The 17,772-nt window shown below is 44.2% G+C and overlaps 1 protein-coding gene across 1 annotated transcript in view; it reads right to left on the reverse strand.

Moving 5' to 3' along the window:
* The window catches only part of FAT3 (FAT atypical cadherin 3), a 541,807-nt gene that overhangs the window by 81,664 nt on the left and 442,371 nt on the right, over positions 1–17,772 (reverse strand). The window contains exons 8-11 of the mRNA XM_003780826.2: positions 17,207–17,417; positions 8,169–12,242; positions 4,414–4,610; positions 2,701–2,854 (exon numbers count right to left, since the gene is read on the reverse strand). Of these exons, the coding sequence (XP_003780874.1) occupies positions 2,701–2,854; positions 4,414–4,610; positions 8,169–12,242; positions 17,207–17,417 (4,636 nt within the window). The remainder of the gene's footprint in view (positions 1–2,700; positions 2,855–4,413; positions 4,611–8,168; positions 12,243–17,206; positions 17,418–17,772) is intronic.

The raw sequence follows: 17,772 nt of genomic DNA on the forward strand, positions 1-17,772 counted from the left end.
AAAGAGCCCCATATCTCTCTAAACCTCTCAAGATCCACTCTGGTGATCGGTCTCTGGCTTCCTACTCTATCTCCAGAGAAAGCATAGAGAATGGACCATCACCTTTGGATCTCTGATGGTCAACAACTCCTCAACAACTCATAGACTCAGAAGGACGGTGTCTTTGCTTCCAGACACTTATTTTTTATTCCATCTTTTAGGGGATAACAGGCAATCGAAACAGAGGGTGGCTTTAGCAGAATAGCATTTGAAGGACTATGACTGGGCCAGGGCTGATCCTTTCCTTCCTGGATTATGGAAGGGCCTGTGGTACTGGGGGAGGGCTCATATGGGGACAGTGGGAGGAGCTTGGAGGAGCAGTGACTCGGCAGCCAGCAAGGAGGGCTTCTGTGTCTGTACTTTAACTGTTGGAACTGCTGTTCTGGTGCTGGGTGGTGGCTCCCATGGAGTTTTTCTTTTGTTGTTTAAGTTTCAACAGATAATGATAACAAGTACAGTGACAAACCTGGGTAAATACTACTTGGCAAAAAGCATGACTCATGAAATATTAGCACACATAAACAAACTTAGTGGACATTATTCAGATGGAGATAGCTATATTCATAAGGCAGCTCCTCCTACAGCAGCCCCAGCACACCAAGCCACTCCTCAAACACAGGTTGGGTCCTTTCCCTCTCCTCTTCAAAAAGCAGCCACTGGCTTTGCAGCTGGACACTCAAGACCCTCCACGATCTGACCTGATGCTGCCTGCTTGCCCCTCCAGCATGTAACATCTCCTGAGTGTACAGTGTCTTGGGTCACGCTGTCCCCATGTCCCGCTGTCACTACTGGACTCCTGCTCAGCTCGAGTACAAGCTCTTCCTTAAAACAGCCTCCTTTCCCCGCTCTTCAGAATATTAGTTACTTCTTTCTCTGTGTCTAGTATAGCTCCCCTGATATTTTTCCTGAATACTCATTTCATTTCTCTCTTTTATTATCATTATTGGTTTACTTGTCTGCCTTCCCTACTGGGGAATAATATCCCATGGACACGATTTTTTTTTTTTTTAAATCTTGGAATTTACCACAAATGTTCCATTAAGTGTTTTTATGTCTACCATTTACTCACAAATGTTACCTCCGGAGGAAATCATCACCAGGCCAGGGAGCTAAGAGGTATGCTCCCATGTAGCTAGTTAGTTACTGTTCACTGGGGCCAACACAGCTGAAAATGTGCAAGCTCATCAATCTTTACACTTCATTTAAAAATCGCCATTGGATGGATCATTCAATTCACAGCCCTAAAATAGTTGCCTCCTCAGAAAATGACTTTTCCATTATCTCTGGCCTTTAACGCAGGCATCATCTGCCTCTAGCTTGTATAACCTTTCACCTTGTAAATTTTACCTGAATTAGCAAGCAAATCTGAGGGTACATGGCGTGAATGTCCAATAAAAACCAGACAACTATGTTGGTGAGAGTCAGAAAAGGACCCAAAAGGGATTTGGAAATGAGAAGCTTTCTTTCCTTGGCATTGTGGTCTGGTTTGCATGGCAACCTGCATTTGTGATATGACTTGATTTATGCCTGTTACGAGCATGTGCCTTAACACAGAGATGTGAGAAACAGAGGAAGCAAATAGAGATGTCTGCCGACTTTATTCTAATACAAGTAGGGAAAGTCTAGGCAAGTTTTATAAACCACATAAACTTTGTGTGGTCCAGAGCAACCGTATTTGGACACCATATGCTCTTACTATTTCTTAGACAGAGCCAAGACCCTGAGCATCAGTCCTGTTGTTGAAGTGCTTTGGCATGCCAAAGACTTTGAATTAAAAGCATCTGGAAGGCCTTCGAACAGTGGTTCTCAACCTTCCTAATGCCAGAACCCTTTAAAACAGTTCCTCATGTTGTGGTGACCCCCAACCATAAAATTAATTTGATTGCTACAAAAGGGTCACGGCATTAGGAAGGTTGAGAACCACTGCCTTAGAAGATACCTTAGAATCAAAAAATTTCTAACCTTCTCTTGTTTCTTTCTCTGCCACTCCAACTGCAGGGAAGTGTCCTCTCCCTGGAATTTCGTTATTGGGCCTGGAAAGAAAATTTCTTTCCAAAAGAAGTCCAATTGTCTAAAGACCCCTTTCCCTAGGAATGTCATCAAATAACCAGGAAAAACCGACCACTGGAGAAGAGAAAGGAAACTAGAAGGCATCAGAATGCCCCAAAGACTTTCCATCCAGTCTTTTGAGGACAGATGCAAGAGATCATCTGGGAGACTTTACCCGCGTCATTCGCCTTTGTTCAGTTCCTCACTGTCCCACAATTTGCTGGCCTCATTAAGTTTTCTGTAAGGATCATTTATAAGATAATGTTTGTCTCTTAGGTCCATCCATCCGCCCTCCCCCCCAGATAATTCACTACTCATCTAGAATCACATATTTTCTCCCACTTCTCTTTCCCTTATGAAGAGGGTATTAAAGCTTCTGGCCCTTCTTTGAGTTTCATATTTTCAGGACTCTAAAAACCATGTGCACCTAAATAAATCTGTATGTCTTTTCTCCTATTAATCTGCCTATGGTCAGTTCATCTCCACTCCATGATGTCAAGTATACTAACTATCTGCTAGACCTATACTAACTATCTGATAAGACCAGACCAGAGTTTAACTTCTTTTATGGATTAACGATGACATTTACTCAAAGAACAAATTTCACCTTACCACTTTCTGGATCTAGAAAGAATTCATTGTTTCCGGGTCCGTAGAGAGAGTATCGTATATCTCCATTGGATCCAATATCAGCATCCTTGGCGCTGACCTTCAGGATGATTTTATTTGATGGAATGTCTTCAGGAAATAATGCTGTATATGCAACCTGGACAAAGGTGAATAAAGGTAAGTAAATTATCAGTCTTCATGGGACAACTGCCATATTTAGCATTGTGTGTGACTTCTTTAAAAATTCATTTCTAGAACCCTGTTTCTGCAGTTTTTCCCCTTTATTTCAGAACCAGATTATAACATGTTATGAGATATTGCATATCCACTGCTCTGCCACTCTCATTCATTCAACAAATACTCACCAAGCACCTACTATGTGTCGGTACCATTCTAGGTGCTGAATATATAGCGATGAAGAAAACGGCTAACATCCCACCCTCTGGAACCGTGACACTCATCACACGTGGACCATGGTAAACTATTCTGTTGAGTCCCAGTAAGTCCTATGACTGCTTTTCGGTTTTGTTTCGGTTTTTTTGCAGTTTTTGGCCAGGGCTGGGTTTGAACCTGCCAGCTCCAGTATATTGGGCCAGTGCCCTCTCCTTTGAGCCAAAGGTGCCACCTCAACTGTTTTCTACTATGATTGACTAATTGATTTTTCTGACAGAGCCTCAGTCTATCGGTCTTGGTAGAGTGCTGTCACATCACCATAGCTCATAGCAACCTCAAACTCTTGGGCTTGGGCTATCTTCTTATCTCAGCCTCTCCAGGAGCTGGGACTATAGGCTTGCATCACTATGCCTAGCTACTTTTATTTAAGACAGTCTCACTCTGTCACCCTGGGTAGAGTGCCATGGCATCATAACTCACAGAAACCTCAAACTCCTAGGTTGAAGGGATCCTCTTGCCTCAATCTCCCAAGTGGCTGGGACTACAGGTGCCTGCCACAACACTCGGCTGTTTTGTTTTATTTTAGTAGAGATGTGATCTCACTTTTGCTCAGGCTGGTCTTGAACCTGTGAGCTCAGGCAATCCACCCACCCCTGCCTCCTAGAGTGCTAGGATTACAGGCTTGAGTGACTGCACCTGGCCTCTGATTTTCAACTCTTTAAAGAGCCACTATTAATATTTCATTGGCATGAGAGATCAAATCTGTTTGTAACACTTTTCTGTGCTACAGGGCACCAATATTGTCTCTTTATCTACATGATAAGGAAAAAATAAATTGTGATTTGATTTTAGTAAGAATGAAAATAAATTTAGGACTGGCACCTTGTGTTGGCATTATGTTTTATACAGTAATAAAACGCTGCTTGATAAGGAGGCTGGAAACCTGTGTTCAGCACCAACATTGCTACTAACCAGTTGTATAAACTTATACAAACCAGTATCTTATGCTGAATTGCGGTGCATTTCTCTCCTATGATTTCAGTGATTTAGACAGAATATATCATAGGGTTCTTTAAGAATTACTTAAAAATTATTTCATTTTAAGAGATTGTTTCCTATTTGTTTTTGGTAGGGGACAGGGGTGTAATTCGGTACCTGATCTTTTCATGTTTAGAATATTTCATCCTAGGCTCCACCTGTTACCCTCTTATAGCCAACTGGAGGCAAGAGCAAAAGTTTGGCCTTAAAAAGAAAAGTGAAATGGGTTTTGATTCCATTTTAGAGAAGCAGAGTCAAAAGCAGAGCTGTATCTTCAAATCTCACCTGATCACACACCGGACTATTGTCATTCACATCACTGACTGTCACTTCCACCATGGCCTGTGTGACGAAGAGCCCGTCGGTGGCAGTGATGTTGAGGAAGTACATGTCTTGCTCTTCTCTATCTAGAGGTCTCTTCACATAGACCTTCCACTCACTCTGCACCAGGCCCAGGGCAAACCGTCCTCGGGGGTTTCCTCCTGCATTAAAAAAAAAGCTTTCAAAAATGTGCAATGAAATGCCTTGATCTACAGCTACCCTGAGAGGCCCGCAGAGGTCATCCAGGTGCCCCTCAAACTGTATCATTTATGATACTAAAAAAGAATCTTGATACTCCCTTTGCCTCTCTTGCAACAAAGCATGATATTTATGTGCTTGGCTTGTGTGGAAAGTGAAACACTAACTTTCCAAGAGAATAAAATTCACTTAGAGGACCTGGAGATGATCTCTTGTTTAGTTCCCCTTAAGGACAATCAAATTCAAACTGTGAACAATCAATCCGCTTCTCAGGATGACACAATTGTCTTTCCACTTAGTCTCAAGAGAGGCTGTAATATACTGTAACTCTTGTTACCAAGACAATTTCATTAGCTGTTGATTATGCAATCAAGCAGAGGCAGTTAGTTCTATTAAGGAATCTTTTAATGAAGACTTTATCGTACAGCTCTGCTCTTCTCAATAAGAATGGGAAGTTGGGTGAGAAAAGTTTACATGACAGAGGAAGGTCTCTTAGTATTAAATAGCCCTAAGAAAGGGTCATTTAAGGAGTAGTTTAAAGATAAGCAGTGCAATTAAATCAAACTTATCAGAGTGAAATTGGGGAAAGTGGAAGAAAAGGAGAGAGATAAAGTGAAATAGCCTAGAAATATTACTTTTGCATATAATTAAACCTCAAAGAGGTAAAAGCAGATTAGAGAACAAGATAGAGGAGAGAAGAAGAAAATGACCTTGACCTTCTAATCTCTATAAGGGAAATGTCATTTCAAACACAGGGAAAGCCTGGGCAAGACAACTGGCAGGGAGTTAAGTCAGGTTTGGTGACCACCATCTCATTTATTTGGGCAATCAACAAATATTTATCACCTCCTCTGGGTCAGGCCCTGACCTGGGAAGCAGGTCTACAGTGGCAGGAAAGCTGTCCCGAACCTCCACTCCCATGGCTCTTACCGGAGAGCTCAACATTCTAGAGGGGAAGACTGACAATGGACACACAAGAAAAGCCTACTGTGTGCTGGCTGCTACTTCATGGAAACTGTGGGGCCATCTCACCCATGTATGATGAGTCTTTAAAGGCAGAAGGCAAACACCAGAGTCCTACTGGTGGGATGGAGTGAGAAGGAGTGGGAGTCGAGTGCCAAACTTCACTCTATCATAAGTCATCTGTGGTGGCAGTGGGGTGGTCCATCCAAGGACCTCAGCACTGTGAGTCAGCCATGACATAAATGGGACCAAATTGGGCAGACTGTGCAGAAAAGGTGAGGGCCATACACTCCTTTGGGGCAGTGGTTCTCCACTGGGGCTGACTGTCCTTCTCTGCTCTGGGGGGCAGAGTCCGGAGTCATTGCAGTGGTGGGAGGATTGTGATGACGGCAGCCGTGTGTGCTAGTAGCGTCTAGTGGCTAGAGGCCAGGGATGCTGCAAATATCTTACAATGCACAGGACAACCCCCACTCCCCGCCCCAAACAAAGAATTATTTGGCCCCACATGTCAATAGCGGTGTGGCTGAGAACCATGCTCTGGGAGGTTCTGGGTCCTCCCTGGGATATCACCTTTCCCCACCACTGGCCTGAGCTCAATTATGTGTTAGTTGAATCTTATTTGAGTGTACACAAATTTAACCTCTCTATTAAATGCTTTCAGCACAGGCCCACACTGTGCTTTTGTTACATAAAATGATTAATGATCTTTTGTTAATCTGAGGCAGCATGGCCAAGTTGTGCTACATCCAAAGCAAAAGTTAAATCTAATTAAAATCAGTTGGTGGTTGGCACTGCTAATAGTAACAGTAGCTTCAAGCTACTTTGTACTCATTACTTTGTTAAAGTCGAAGGGATGGTCCCTAGTTTAAGCCATCCATCAAGAATTCAGAGACTATCAATAAATAATTAAGGTTGAATATTTAACAATTCTTCCAGATAGAAAAGGATCCCTCAGAAGGCCTTAGAAGATTTTTCCCCTGAAACTAAATGCAAATAAATCACAATGGTGCTTTCCTCACCGCTTTCTGTCCCTCACCACTTTCATGTCTTAACTGCAGAAATACATACACATATATATTTTAATGACAAAAGATCCAACGTATCAGGTTAAGCATTAAATGTGTTAAGTGTTTCAGATGGAAAATACCACCAAGAGAACAGTTCCACCAGGGAAGAAGAGAAGAATGTCCCCAATCGCTGCATCCCTGAACACCCCCAATCGCAGCATCCCTGAGTGCCCCCAATTGCAGCATCCCTGAGCGCTGACACATTTGCTCCCGGTGGATCTTATTCTGTAGTGATTAATTAACTTTTCCACTAACATACTTAAGCAGACTCTGTGTCCTAAGGGCATTCTAATTAATTCATTTTTCACTCTGAATAATGTAGTTTTTCTAAAGGGAAGCCACCTGACTGAGAGTATTGATGGATTCTTTAAAATCTTCTGGCAGTTTGTTTATGTTCTGCATTGGAATGTGACAACGTCAAAATATTAGCTTTCAACCCCTCAAATGATTTTTAGGAAGACTTCCCCTCCACCACTGACCTCTCCTATTCCATTTCAAGGCCAGCCATCCTCAGTAAGCTACTCCCGAGCAGTAGCGACCCTTCTCCACCCTGACGTGGAAGCCTCAGCTCCTCAGAGCAAGGGTGGCGTTTTCTCTGCACTCTCGGGACCACCTTTGTCTTTCTTGGATTTCTCATTGGGCTTTCCCATTAAAAGACAGAAAAAAGAGCCAAGAAAATTCAGTTTTCAGAAGAAATAACTCCTTGATGTGGAGTTATAATTTAGGATTTCTTGCTGAAAGATCAAATGTTGTCCTTTAATTTGCATATGTGTGTGCATATGAGTTCCTCTGGCCAGGGGAACTTGCATGTGACACTTACTGGAGTCAAGCTACTGGTTTTTCTTAGCATAACAAAAAAAGTAGGAACAAGTAATATAGTTAAGCTCCCCACCAAAAAGAGTTTCTTTCTTTCTTTTTTTTCTTTGAGACAGAGTCTCAAGCTGGGTAGAGTGCCATGGCATCACAGCTCACAGCAGCCTCAAACTCTTAAGCTTAAGTGATTCTCTTGCTTCAGCCTCCCAAGCAGCTGGGACTACAGGCACCCACCACAATGCCTGGCTATTCTTTTTGTTGTTGTTGCAGTTTTCATTGTTGTTTAGCTGGCCCAGGCTGGGTTTGAACCCGCCAGCCTCGGTGTGTATGGCCAGCACCCTACCCAGGGGCCCTACCCCCAAGAAAGTCATTATTTTCATTTCTTCAACTGAGATATTTGGCTGGACTCCTTTTTAAATAGTAAGAAGTGATACAAGGACTAGGTACCAATATAGGTAATATTTTGTTGGCAAACCTGTGACCTCCAAACTAAGGCTGAGTTAATAGCAACCACCAAGCAAAAACTTCAGTCTGCTCAGAGATCTTTCTGTGAGCCCCAGAGCGGTTTGGTCACTCTTCTCAGCTCCCTTCCTCTCTCCCACTCCTACTCCCAGCAGCCACCGCCCACTTGTCTTTATAAAGTAGAGCACAGGGTTAAACCCCTGGGTGTGGACTTACCTGTAATGTGGTAGCTCACTTGGCGATTAACATGGGACGTGTCTCTGTCCCAGGTGCTGAGGACGGCCACCACCTCCCCAGGTGGGTCACTCTCCTTCACATTCCCTCTGTACACCTCATGGGCAAAGACTGGGGCATTGTCATTTATATCTGTCACCTTAACAGAAACCACAGTGGTGGAAGAAAGAGAGAATGCCTCTCCAAGGTCAGAGGCCAGCACAGAGAAGGTGAATTCAGGGTCTGTCTCATGATCCAGGTCCTTCAGGGTACTGATCCAGCCTGTGTTGCTGTCAATGCTGAATGCCTCCATGACCTTCTCAGGCTGGGAATCTGAGTGCAGGGAGTAAGTGACCTGCCCGTTGGCTCCCCAATCCACATCTTGCGCTCTCACCTGTGTGAGTTTGGTGCCAACGGGCATCCCTTCCATTATGATGGTCTCGTAGCTTGAAGTTTCAAAGACTGGCTTGTTGTCATTCAAGTCTAATACCTTGATATCGACATCCACAGTAAACACAATGTCTATCTTGTCCAAGGGAACGGTGGCTGCTGCTTTAAAGTGGAAAGCTGGGGTAGCTTCGTGGTCAAGGCGCTTGTCAAGCTTAATCGTGCCTGTTTCCTGTTCTATGATGAAGACGCCCCCTCTGTTATTTTCGGGCCGGTCCCCATTAACTGTGCTGAACCGGACATTCTGACTGGGCAGAACCCTCAGGGTGTCCACGGTGGTCCCAATGGCTGTATCCTCGGCAATTGCAAAGGAGTACTGAGACTGGGTGAATGAAGGCAAAAGTGTTTCAGGGGGCAAGACGTGGATGTAGACGGGGATGAGGGAATGCTTCACCGGGATGCCCCCGTCTACTGCTTTGACAAAGAACGACAACACTGTATTTTTCAGCTGATTAAAATTGCCTTTTGTGACCATCCAGCCATTGTCAGGATCCATCTCCAGGAGGTCAGCCACGGAGACTGAGGCCTCGCTATAGAGGGAGTACGTAATCTTTGAATTTGCTCCATCATCTGGGTCCATGGCTTGCACTTGAGTGACCAAGTGGCCCCTCCCAACATCTGCCCTGACGCTAGCTCTGTACTCCACTGTCAGGAACTGGGGGGCATTGTCATTTTCATCCACAACAATCACCCGCACGGTGCAGAAACTTGTTCTCCCTCCACCATCAAGAGCTCTCAAAAAAATACTGATATCTCCTTCCAGAGGGTTTTCCCGGTCTAGCCTTTCTGTGGTGACAACCTGCCCATTGCCGTCAATGAGGAACCGATCCTTGGCAAAGTCGTTGATGATGGCATAGCTGACCTGTCCGTATGTCCCTGGATCCCCGTCTGTGGCTCGAACGTGAATTACCTTTGTCCCAGCAGCTGCATTCTCTCTCACCTCAGCTACATATATACTTTGTGAGAAGGCAGGGCTGTAGAGATTAGCCCCAAGTACGCTGATATGCACCTGAGCCGTGCTGGTGAACAATCCATCAGAGACTGACACATTGAGACTGTACAGAGGCTCCATCCGCTGCTTCCGGTGGCTGGACAGTGTGATGACTCCACTCCTGCTGTCCATCAGAAAGCTCGTGCGGTCGTTCCCAGAGAGAATGCTATACTCCAGCCGGTCAAAGTCGGAGCTATCGGCATCAGAGGCTTGCACACAGGTTACAAAATGGCCCCGTGGGGCTAATTCACTTACATATGACTCATAAATGAGTTGATTAAAAACTGGAGGGTTGTCATTTATGTCAGAGATGTGGATGTGAACCAGAACCTCGCTGCTCAGAGATGGGAAGCCACTATCTGTTGATCTGACTTTCAAAGTGCAGTGTTGTACTGACTCATGGTCCAGCATCCGTGCTGTCAGGATCAAGCCACTTGTGCTGTCTATGTGAAAATAATCGGTGCTGTTGTAGGTATCCTGGACAATCTGATAATGTACCATCTTGTTGTTTTCTGAGTCTGCGTCAGTAGAGACAACTTGCAAAACTGGTGTCCCAATAAGAGATGCTTCTGATAATGTTGTATTGTATGTGGGCTGATCAAAAATAGGTGGGTTGTCATTTACATCATTGACCAGCAAGTCAACGGTGACTTCAGCCCTAGCACCAGTCAGGGAATCACTGGCTCTTATCGTCAGCTTATAAACAGATGTAGCTTCATAATCCAAAGGGCTAACAACTTTCAGGACCCCAGTGTCAAAGTCAATGTTAAATTGTTTGAAAGGATCCCCATCAATAATGATGTATATGATGCCTTGACCTTCTGGACTTGTAGCATTGATGCTTAGAATAGGGGTATCCACCCTGATGTCTTCATCAATGGATGCCGTATAAAAAGGTTTATCAAACACGGGCATTGCTTTGTTGACGATAGTGATGGGGAGTTCCACAGATGTAGACAAAGAGGGCTTTCCACCATCCTTTGCTAGAATGGTAACTCCATACTCAATGTTAGACAAGTCAGAGTTGAAGGCTTCTTTTAAAATAACATTCCCTGAATTAGGGTTAATTTCAAAGTGGCCATAGTCATCCTGTAGGACATAGGTCACTTCTCCATTCGCACCTTTGTCTTTGTCAATGGCTGTCACCTGGTAGATCAGAGTCCCGGGCTCAGCATCGACTTGCACAGCAGCGTAGTAAGGGAGCCCCACAAAGACTGGAGAATTGTCATTTATGTCCTCGATGCTAACCCTGACCACCACCCTGGCCACACGCAGAAGGTCCAGCTCGCGGCTGGCTTCCACCACCAGCTCATATATCTCTTGCTCTTCACGGTCAAAGGGGACTCCAGTGGTCTGAATGACTCCTGAGGTAGACTTGATCTTGAATTTATTTCCTGGGTTTAAGATGCTGTATTTTAAGGGCTCATTAAGGCGATTTCCAACTGCATTGACAATAGCAACTTTGGTTATGTTTGTGTTGTTCTCTGAGATTGACGTAGAGTAAAAGCTTTGTGTAAAGTGGAGGCCACTGTCCATGGCTTCCTTAACCATGATGTTGACCATGGATGTACTGTAGAACTTTCCATCAGACACTTTAGCTATCAGCATGTAGTGGTCTTTGGAGAGGTTGTTGTTTTTTATGGTCAGTACTCCACTATTTGAGTCAATTAAAAAATGATCCAAGCTGCCTTCCATTAGGCTGTAAGTCAGTTCAGGGGGCACCTCGGCATCAGGGTCTGTGGCACTGACTTTCAGAACCTCCACTCCGACATACGTAGGTAGAAGTAAGACAGTCTCAAACACGGCCTGAGTAAAAACAGGTGGGTTATCATTCACATCTGTCACCTCAATGTTGACTTCAACAGGACTCTCTGCGGTCAGCTGGGGGCTACCACTGTCTCTGACATGCACATGAAAATGGAAATGGGCGATGGTTTCGTGGTCCAGGTTGGCAATGGTTCTAATTGCACCAGTGCTGGAGTCCACTGTGAAGAACTTCTTGGCCATGGACTCCACAATCTGATACACTAGCAGAGCATTCCGGTTGCTGTCAGCATCAGTGGCTCGAATCACCAGTGGGCTGTTATCTAAGTTCCTGACAATGCTATTGACTGGGGCAGCCTCACTCAGGCTGCCTGAATATTGGGAAAAGAGGAAAACTGGGGCATTGTCATTTTCATCAACAATCTGAATATTGACTGTGGCATTAGAAGCCATGCCTGCCATGTTCGTGGCCTGAATGATGAGCTGATAGGAGGAAGTGCGCTCATAATCCAGGGCCTTCCGAGTGGTGACGACTCCAGAATATGGATTTATGGTAAAGATCCCATCAACGTCTCCATCTTTGACTTCATAAACAAGGGTAGACTGACTAATGGCAGAGATAAGGATGACCGATGTTCCAATGTCAACATTCTCGTTTACTTCTGCTTGGTAATCTTTGTGCATGAATTTTGGGTGAGAATTATCAGACATGGTGACAGAAATGCGCACGATTGCAGTGGCAGACATTGGTGGGGAACCCTGATCTGTGACCCTGACAGACAGGACGAACTGACCCATGGTTGTCATGTCTGGTTCTTTGGAAACAGTGATGATGCCCAGGACTGGTTCGATCTTGAACGTGTTGCCGGTGTTCCCTAAAATACAGAAATCAAGGGAAATGAGTTATGAGTGGGTGATTATACACATCATCTTTTTTTAAGAGTATCTCTTCATTGAAAGATGCCTTACTGCAACATGGCTCATAGAAAGCAATTATTGTATGCAGTCTGTATCATTCCTTCAGGGGTAATGAAAAGTAACTAGAATGAGCTTTCTGGTACTTTTGTGAATTTTAGATCAATATCTTCTTAATCCAAGTTAGACACGGTAATAAGAACAACACAGCACTGTGTAAATTCCAGCTGGGATATCAGAGTGATTGCAGTAGACACTTTTGTCTAAGAATGTGCAGGAATTCCTCATTTGCAGCTTTGTGGGAAGAGGAACAGAGTGGGCCAGCACACACTCATGCCCCTAGTGAAAAGGCATCTGTACCTAAGCTAGTGTCATCTTTTGCATTCTGTGTTAAAAGATGGAGGGTTGTGGGAATGGTTTTAGAACACCCAGTCAGTTTGTTTCAGATTATCCCAAAGCTAAGCTTTTCTACCTGAAATTAGTAATTTCACTCAATCAAAAATGACTTTACCCAAAACAATGCTTTGGTGTAGGGATTTTATTCAGCATGGAGAATTCTTCACCAGTCATTGTCTACTTTGCGAGTTGCATTTTCTCTGACCACTCTTCTATTCTTTACTCCCACTCTACCCTCTCGGGCATACACACAGACATCAAAGTAGACACAAAAAATGCACAAGGCCCTTGTTGCAACTGGTAGCCATTTGATTCACTAAGCCTACGGGCCCCATCTCCTGGGTTGAGGACCCGTACCAGTCGGCAGCCTGTTAGGAGCCAGGCTGCTCGGTAGCAGTTGAGTAGTTGGGGAATGAGTGAAGCTTCCTGTGTTTACATCTGCTCCTCATCACTGGCATTGCCACCTCCTGTCAGTAAGTGGGGCCTTAGATTCTCACACGACTGCGCCCTTACTGTGAACTGTGAACGCAAGGTTATGTGCTCCTGATGGAAATCTCACCTGCAGTGGAGGTGTGATGGGATTCAATCATCCTGAAACCACTCCCTGCACCTCTCACCCCTCCATCCCTGGTCCATGGTCCATGGTCCATGGAAAAACTATATTCCTTGAAACTGGTCCCTGGTGCCAAAAAGGTTCGGGATCACTGCACTAAGTATTTGAGAGGTTATCTGGTAAAGCAGGAAATTGCTGATTCTCTCAACCAGTACTGCAACCAAGAACTTGAGGGATAACCCTTGTGAAATGGGGATTCCACACCCTACTTTGACATAGCTGGCCTGGCAAGGGCTGTGGCTGTGATGCTACGGAGGCTCTGAGCTCTGCCCTGGAGACGTGGAGCTCTGACATCTGGGATCACTGAACAGGAGGAAGTAAGAAAGGAGCAGGGAAGGGGGAAGAGGAAAGGGGAAGACTGAGAAGAGGCAGGTGTGACGCAGAGCTGGGAAGCGGCTGTCTCCTTCACTAAGTTGCTTTTTTTGCTTATCTCATTGGGCTTTTGGACACTTCTCAAAGATCACACACACTTCTGTGTCTAAGATTCTTTTAAATCAATAGTTAAAGATGTTGGTTATTAAACTACGTCTGGAGTTTTCTTTTTTTGAATACTATAGGATGGCACACACAGACATATTAAATGTCAAAATCATTAACACTGGCATCAGCATTCAGAGGGCAGTTATACGATGTGTGTACTGAAACACTCAGCTAGTACAGCTGGGTCTTTACTGCTTTCCACATACTTAGTAAATAAACTTTGCCATGTCTGAACACTAAAAGGTCATATTCATATAAAATCTATCTCGATGAGGAAGTCACACCTAAAGTTGCCATACATAGAGAAAATGGGAAATTATAGCTACTTGTACCTGTATTTAGAAAATATTTGTTACAAAACTTTTCAAAGAGGTGGCCAACATATAGTGAATATTTTATAACATTTTGTAGTGAATATTTTGCAAATAAAGGTACATTTAGCTACAATTTCCTATTTTCTCTATGTATGGCAACTTAGGGGTGACTTCTGGGACACCCTGTGTAAATCTAATAAAAAAGGGCAATTTGATTTCAGTCCCAAATCTTTCACATCACTATGGTTTTTTTACTTGGCCTCTTAAATGGTCATTTTGTGATGATAACAAAAAATTCAATGATCTTAGGAGGAAACTTTCAAAATTTTTAATAAATAGCACCATGGAGTTGAGTGAGAATGGAACACTGATTCACAGACCGTCCCAAGGAACAGGAGTCGCTCTGCCTAAGCAATGGGCACCTTCCCGCAATGGCAACTCCATGGAGCCCTGGCTGGGAAATGCTGACAGGGCCACGTGTCTCTGTCCAGTGATGACAGTGTCCCACCGCACAGGTCTAGCCAAGTCCTCCCTCATTCCAGGCCCAGAACATGACCTGGTGAGATACATTATGGTGGGGAAAACTGGAGAGCCACTTTTGACCTCCAGCATTTCTTCATAACCCTGTCCCCCACAGCCATCGATCCCCTTGCTACACCTTCCAGAATGATGTGCTCACACATTGGGTCCAAAGTGGACCCTCCTCCTCTTTCCCTCCTGAACAGACTAAGCATTTTCTTGGAATTCACTTCCTGATTATTCTCTCCTGCTACCTTTAAATGCTTGGGAAACAACCTCTGCTTGTTTTCCTGGAATTTATGGCTTCTTGAAGACTTTTGGCAACTGGATAAAACGGCGCTTCTCTTACTGGCAGTGCCCGCAGCAAGGAAGGTGCCGATAACTGTTTGCTGAATGACTGAGAGAAGAGTAAGTTTTAAGCAGGGTTACATTTCCTGTCTGTGTGCATCTTGAGATCCCTGAGGTCCCCACCCTCCCTGGACGCTTGGTCTTGGTCTCTCTTGTGCATCCTTTCTCAGAAGCTCCTCTGGCCCCAAGACAGAACTCCAGCTGCTTATAAAACATGATGCTCTGCACTGGAAAACCGCTTGGTTCTTCAGCCCAGGCCAAAGCTCCGATAGTTACTGCAGAGGCCAGGGAGGAAATTCACAGCCCACCAGGAAACTCTTGCTATCTGAGGTGTGTGAGAAAAGTTAAACAAAACATAACACTTGACACAACCGCTAGTCTTTCGCTTAGAAACACTGCAGCATCTGGGATGCACCTCACTCCTACCACCGTGTGGGAGGAAACCTGCGTGGCCAGAGCCAGTCCAAGTCCAGCGTGCGTCTGTCTGTGTGTCTGTGAAGGGATTTACTGTGAACTTCATACTCCTCATTAGCGTTTCACACAAACAACCAAAGTTCATTTTTCTTAAGGTATCAATTTGTTCCTGTGGTTTCCTGGAAGTTCAGGTTTCTACATAAAAGATATTTTAAAGAAACAACTTTTCTTTCTTGTTTCAGTCAGTTGTTAAAGAAATGATTGAGCACCATGCTATAGTCCACAGAGGTTGGGAGGTAAATTGGGCAGTCTTTTCGGCCCCATTGGTTGGAAAATTGTATGGCTATTTAAAAGGAGCATAAATAGTAGGCTTAATGATAAAAAGCAGGTAGATACACAGACAAATGTTTAGAAAATGACAAGAAAGGCAGAAATAAAGTCCTACATCTAAATGAGTACAGTGACATGAAACGGTGTCTATGCATGAATGAATACGGGAAAAGACACAGACTTAGAGAAAGAGAGAAAGAATAAAAAGAAATCGTTGGATTAGGTGACATTTTCTACGATGTTATTTTGTGGAAAAGTTTCCTATTATTTGTAGAACCAAAAGAATGAGGATTACATAATTACGAGATGCAAAATAATATTTCTAAAAAAAAATACTGGTCAGGATTTAGGTTAAAAGAAAATTCCATGGAAATGTAGAAAAGAAATAGGTGAACTCTCTAGGTCCCCTAACTGTTATGAGCCAAAGTCTTTTCTTTTTTTATTTTTATCCCCCCCCCCCACCAGTAGAACTCAGTACAGACTCATGTAAAATGTGGGAGCTTAATTCAGGAAATAGTTTCCGATTATCATTCAAGGCAGGGACATTTTTTAAAAAGAAGGTTGCTGGCTTTTCTTTCCTAAAATCCCAAGTCCCAAACTGTCATTCTAGCATTCATATTTTAATTCAACCCCTTGCAAAAATGCCCTCCATCCGAATGAATGGGAAGAAGCATTTCCATTGTTGGCATGAAAGGAGACTGCATTTGGCATTATGCACGACAGACATAATGTTGCAGAACATTTTGGAAATATGAGAATTGAATATTCAAAAAAGATGGAAAAAGGGAAGAGAAAATAGAGCAGATAAAAGGTATTTGTCGTTTTGGTTCACAGGACTGCCTCTTGCTTAGACATCCATCTCTCTGTCCTCAGTGTTTTCTAGTTGCTGCTCTTCAAACCATGAGTAAACTGTGGTCTGGCTTTAAACTGATTTCTAAAAATCTCAACTCTAACAAAATGAGAGCCTGTATTCACTTATGTCTCAGGGTGAGCAGACAGTTCCGACTCCATATCTCCCATCTACTCTGCTACTCAGATTGCCTCCAAGGAAGGGCATTTGTGCTAACTGTGAGGGTGTGGGAATTTCTGAAACCCACAGCCCACCTATTGACCAGTTAACAAAGACATGTTAAAATTCAATTCACAGAACAGCCCAGCAGCCCTCAGATGATGGAAAGCTTTGGCTATTTTAGTCTGAAGCCATGGCTTCTTGGCCCATGGGTAAAAGCCACTGCGTTTATTATATATTTCTTCCCTCTACTCCAGAAAAATCTAAGACCATAAATAACAAAAGAAACTCTTTCTTTGCTGTCAATGATGGAAAACACATTCATGAAATGCCAAGAACTTTATGCACCATCATCACCCCAAAAAGGGCAGTTGCTTGGCCAGAAAAATTCCTTTGGAGATGTTCCCTTGGTAATGGTCTGAATTTTACACGGTGATAAATACGCCCAAGGGCGGAAGTCCACACATTATGCTAAAATCTGTGCCGGGCAACAGCTCTCACCTGCTTCTATGGTATATATGAGCTCCGCATTTTCCCCTTTGTCTTTGTCCAGAGCCGTCACTTGAAGCACAGCTGACCCCAGAGCAGCCGATTCAAACACAGACGCCTCATACAGTGGGTTGGTAAAGTAAGGACTGTGATCGTTCGCATCCTCCACGTTCACAATGACGCGGGCCAAGTTTCTTCGATAAGGAAACTCTTGATCTCTGACCTTCAGGCAAAATAAAAGAAGCAGCAGGGCTAAAATCTTTATCTGCAAGGAACTCACATGGCACAGTGAAAACAAAAGGAGATGCTGCAAGCGAAGTGCTTGGCTCGGTCCCAGGCACCTCGTGGCTGCTTGATAAATAAATGGCGACTTTTCCAAGTGAGCAGACTGAGACCCAGGGCCACAGCACTGCTGCTCAGCTTGACACCTGGCCTGTGGCCTGTGCTCAGTCTGTGTCCTGAGGCCTTGATGTCGCAAACACAGAACTGGGCTCTGGCCGCCCCCATGCAGCCACGCGTCCCTTGTTATTTGTGCCTGCACCTGCTGATGGGATGCTGGGTGGAGCCTCCCTACAGGG

This window comes from Otolemur garnettii, unplaced genomic scaffold, assembly GCF_000181295.1.
Source record: "Otolemur garnettii isolate 467f Iridium unplaced genomic scaffold, OtoGar3 scaffold00001, whole genome shotgun sequence".
Taxonomy (NCBI): domain Eukaryota; kingdom Metazoa; phylum Chordata; class Mammalia; order Primates; family Galagidae; genus Otolemur; species Otolemur garnettii.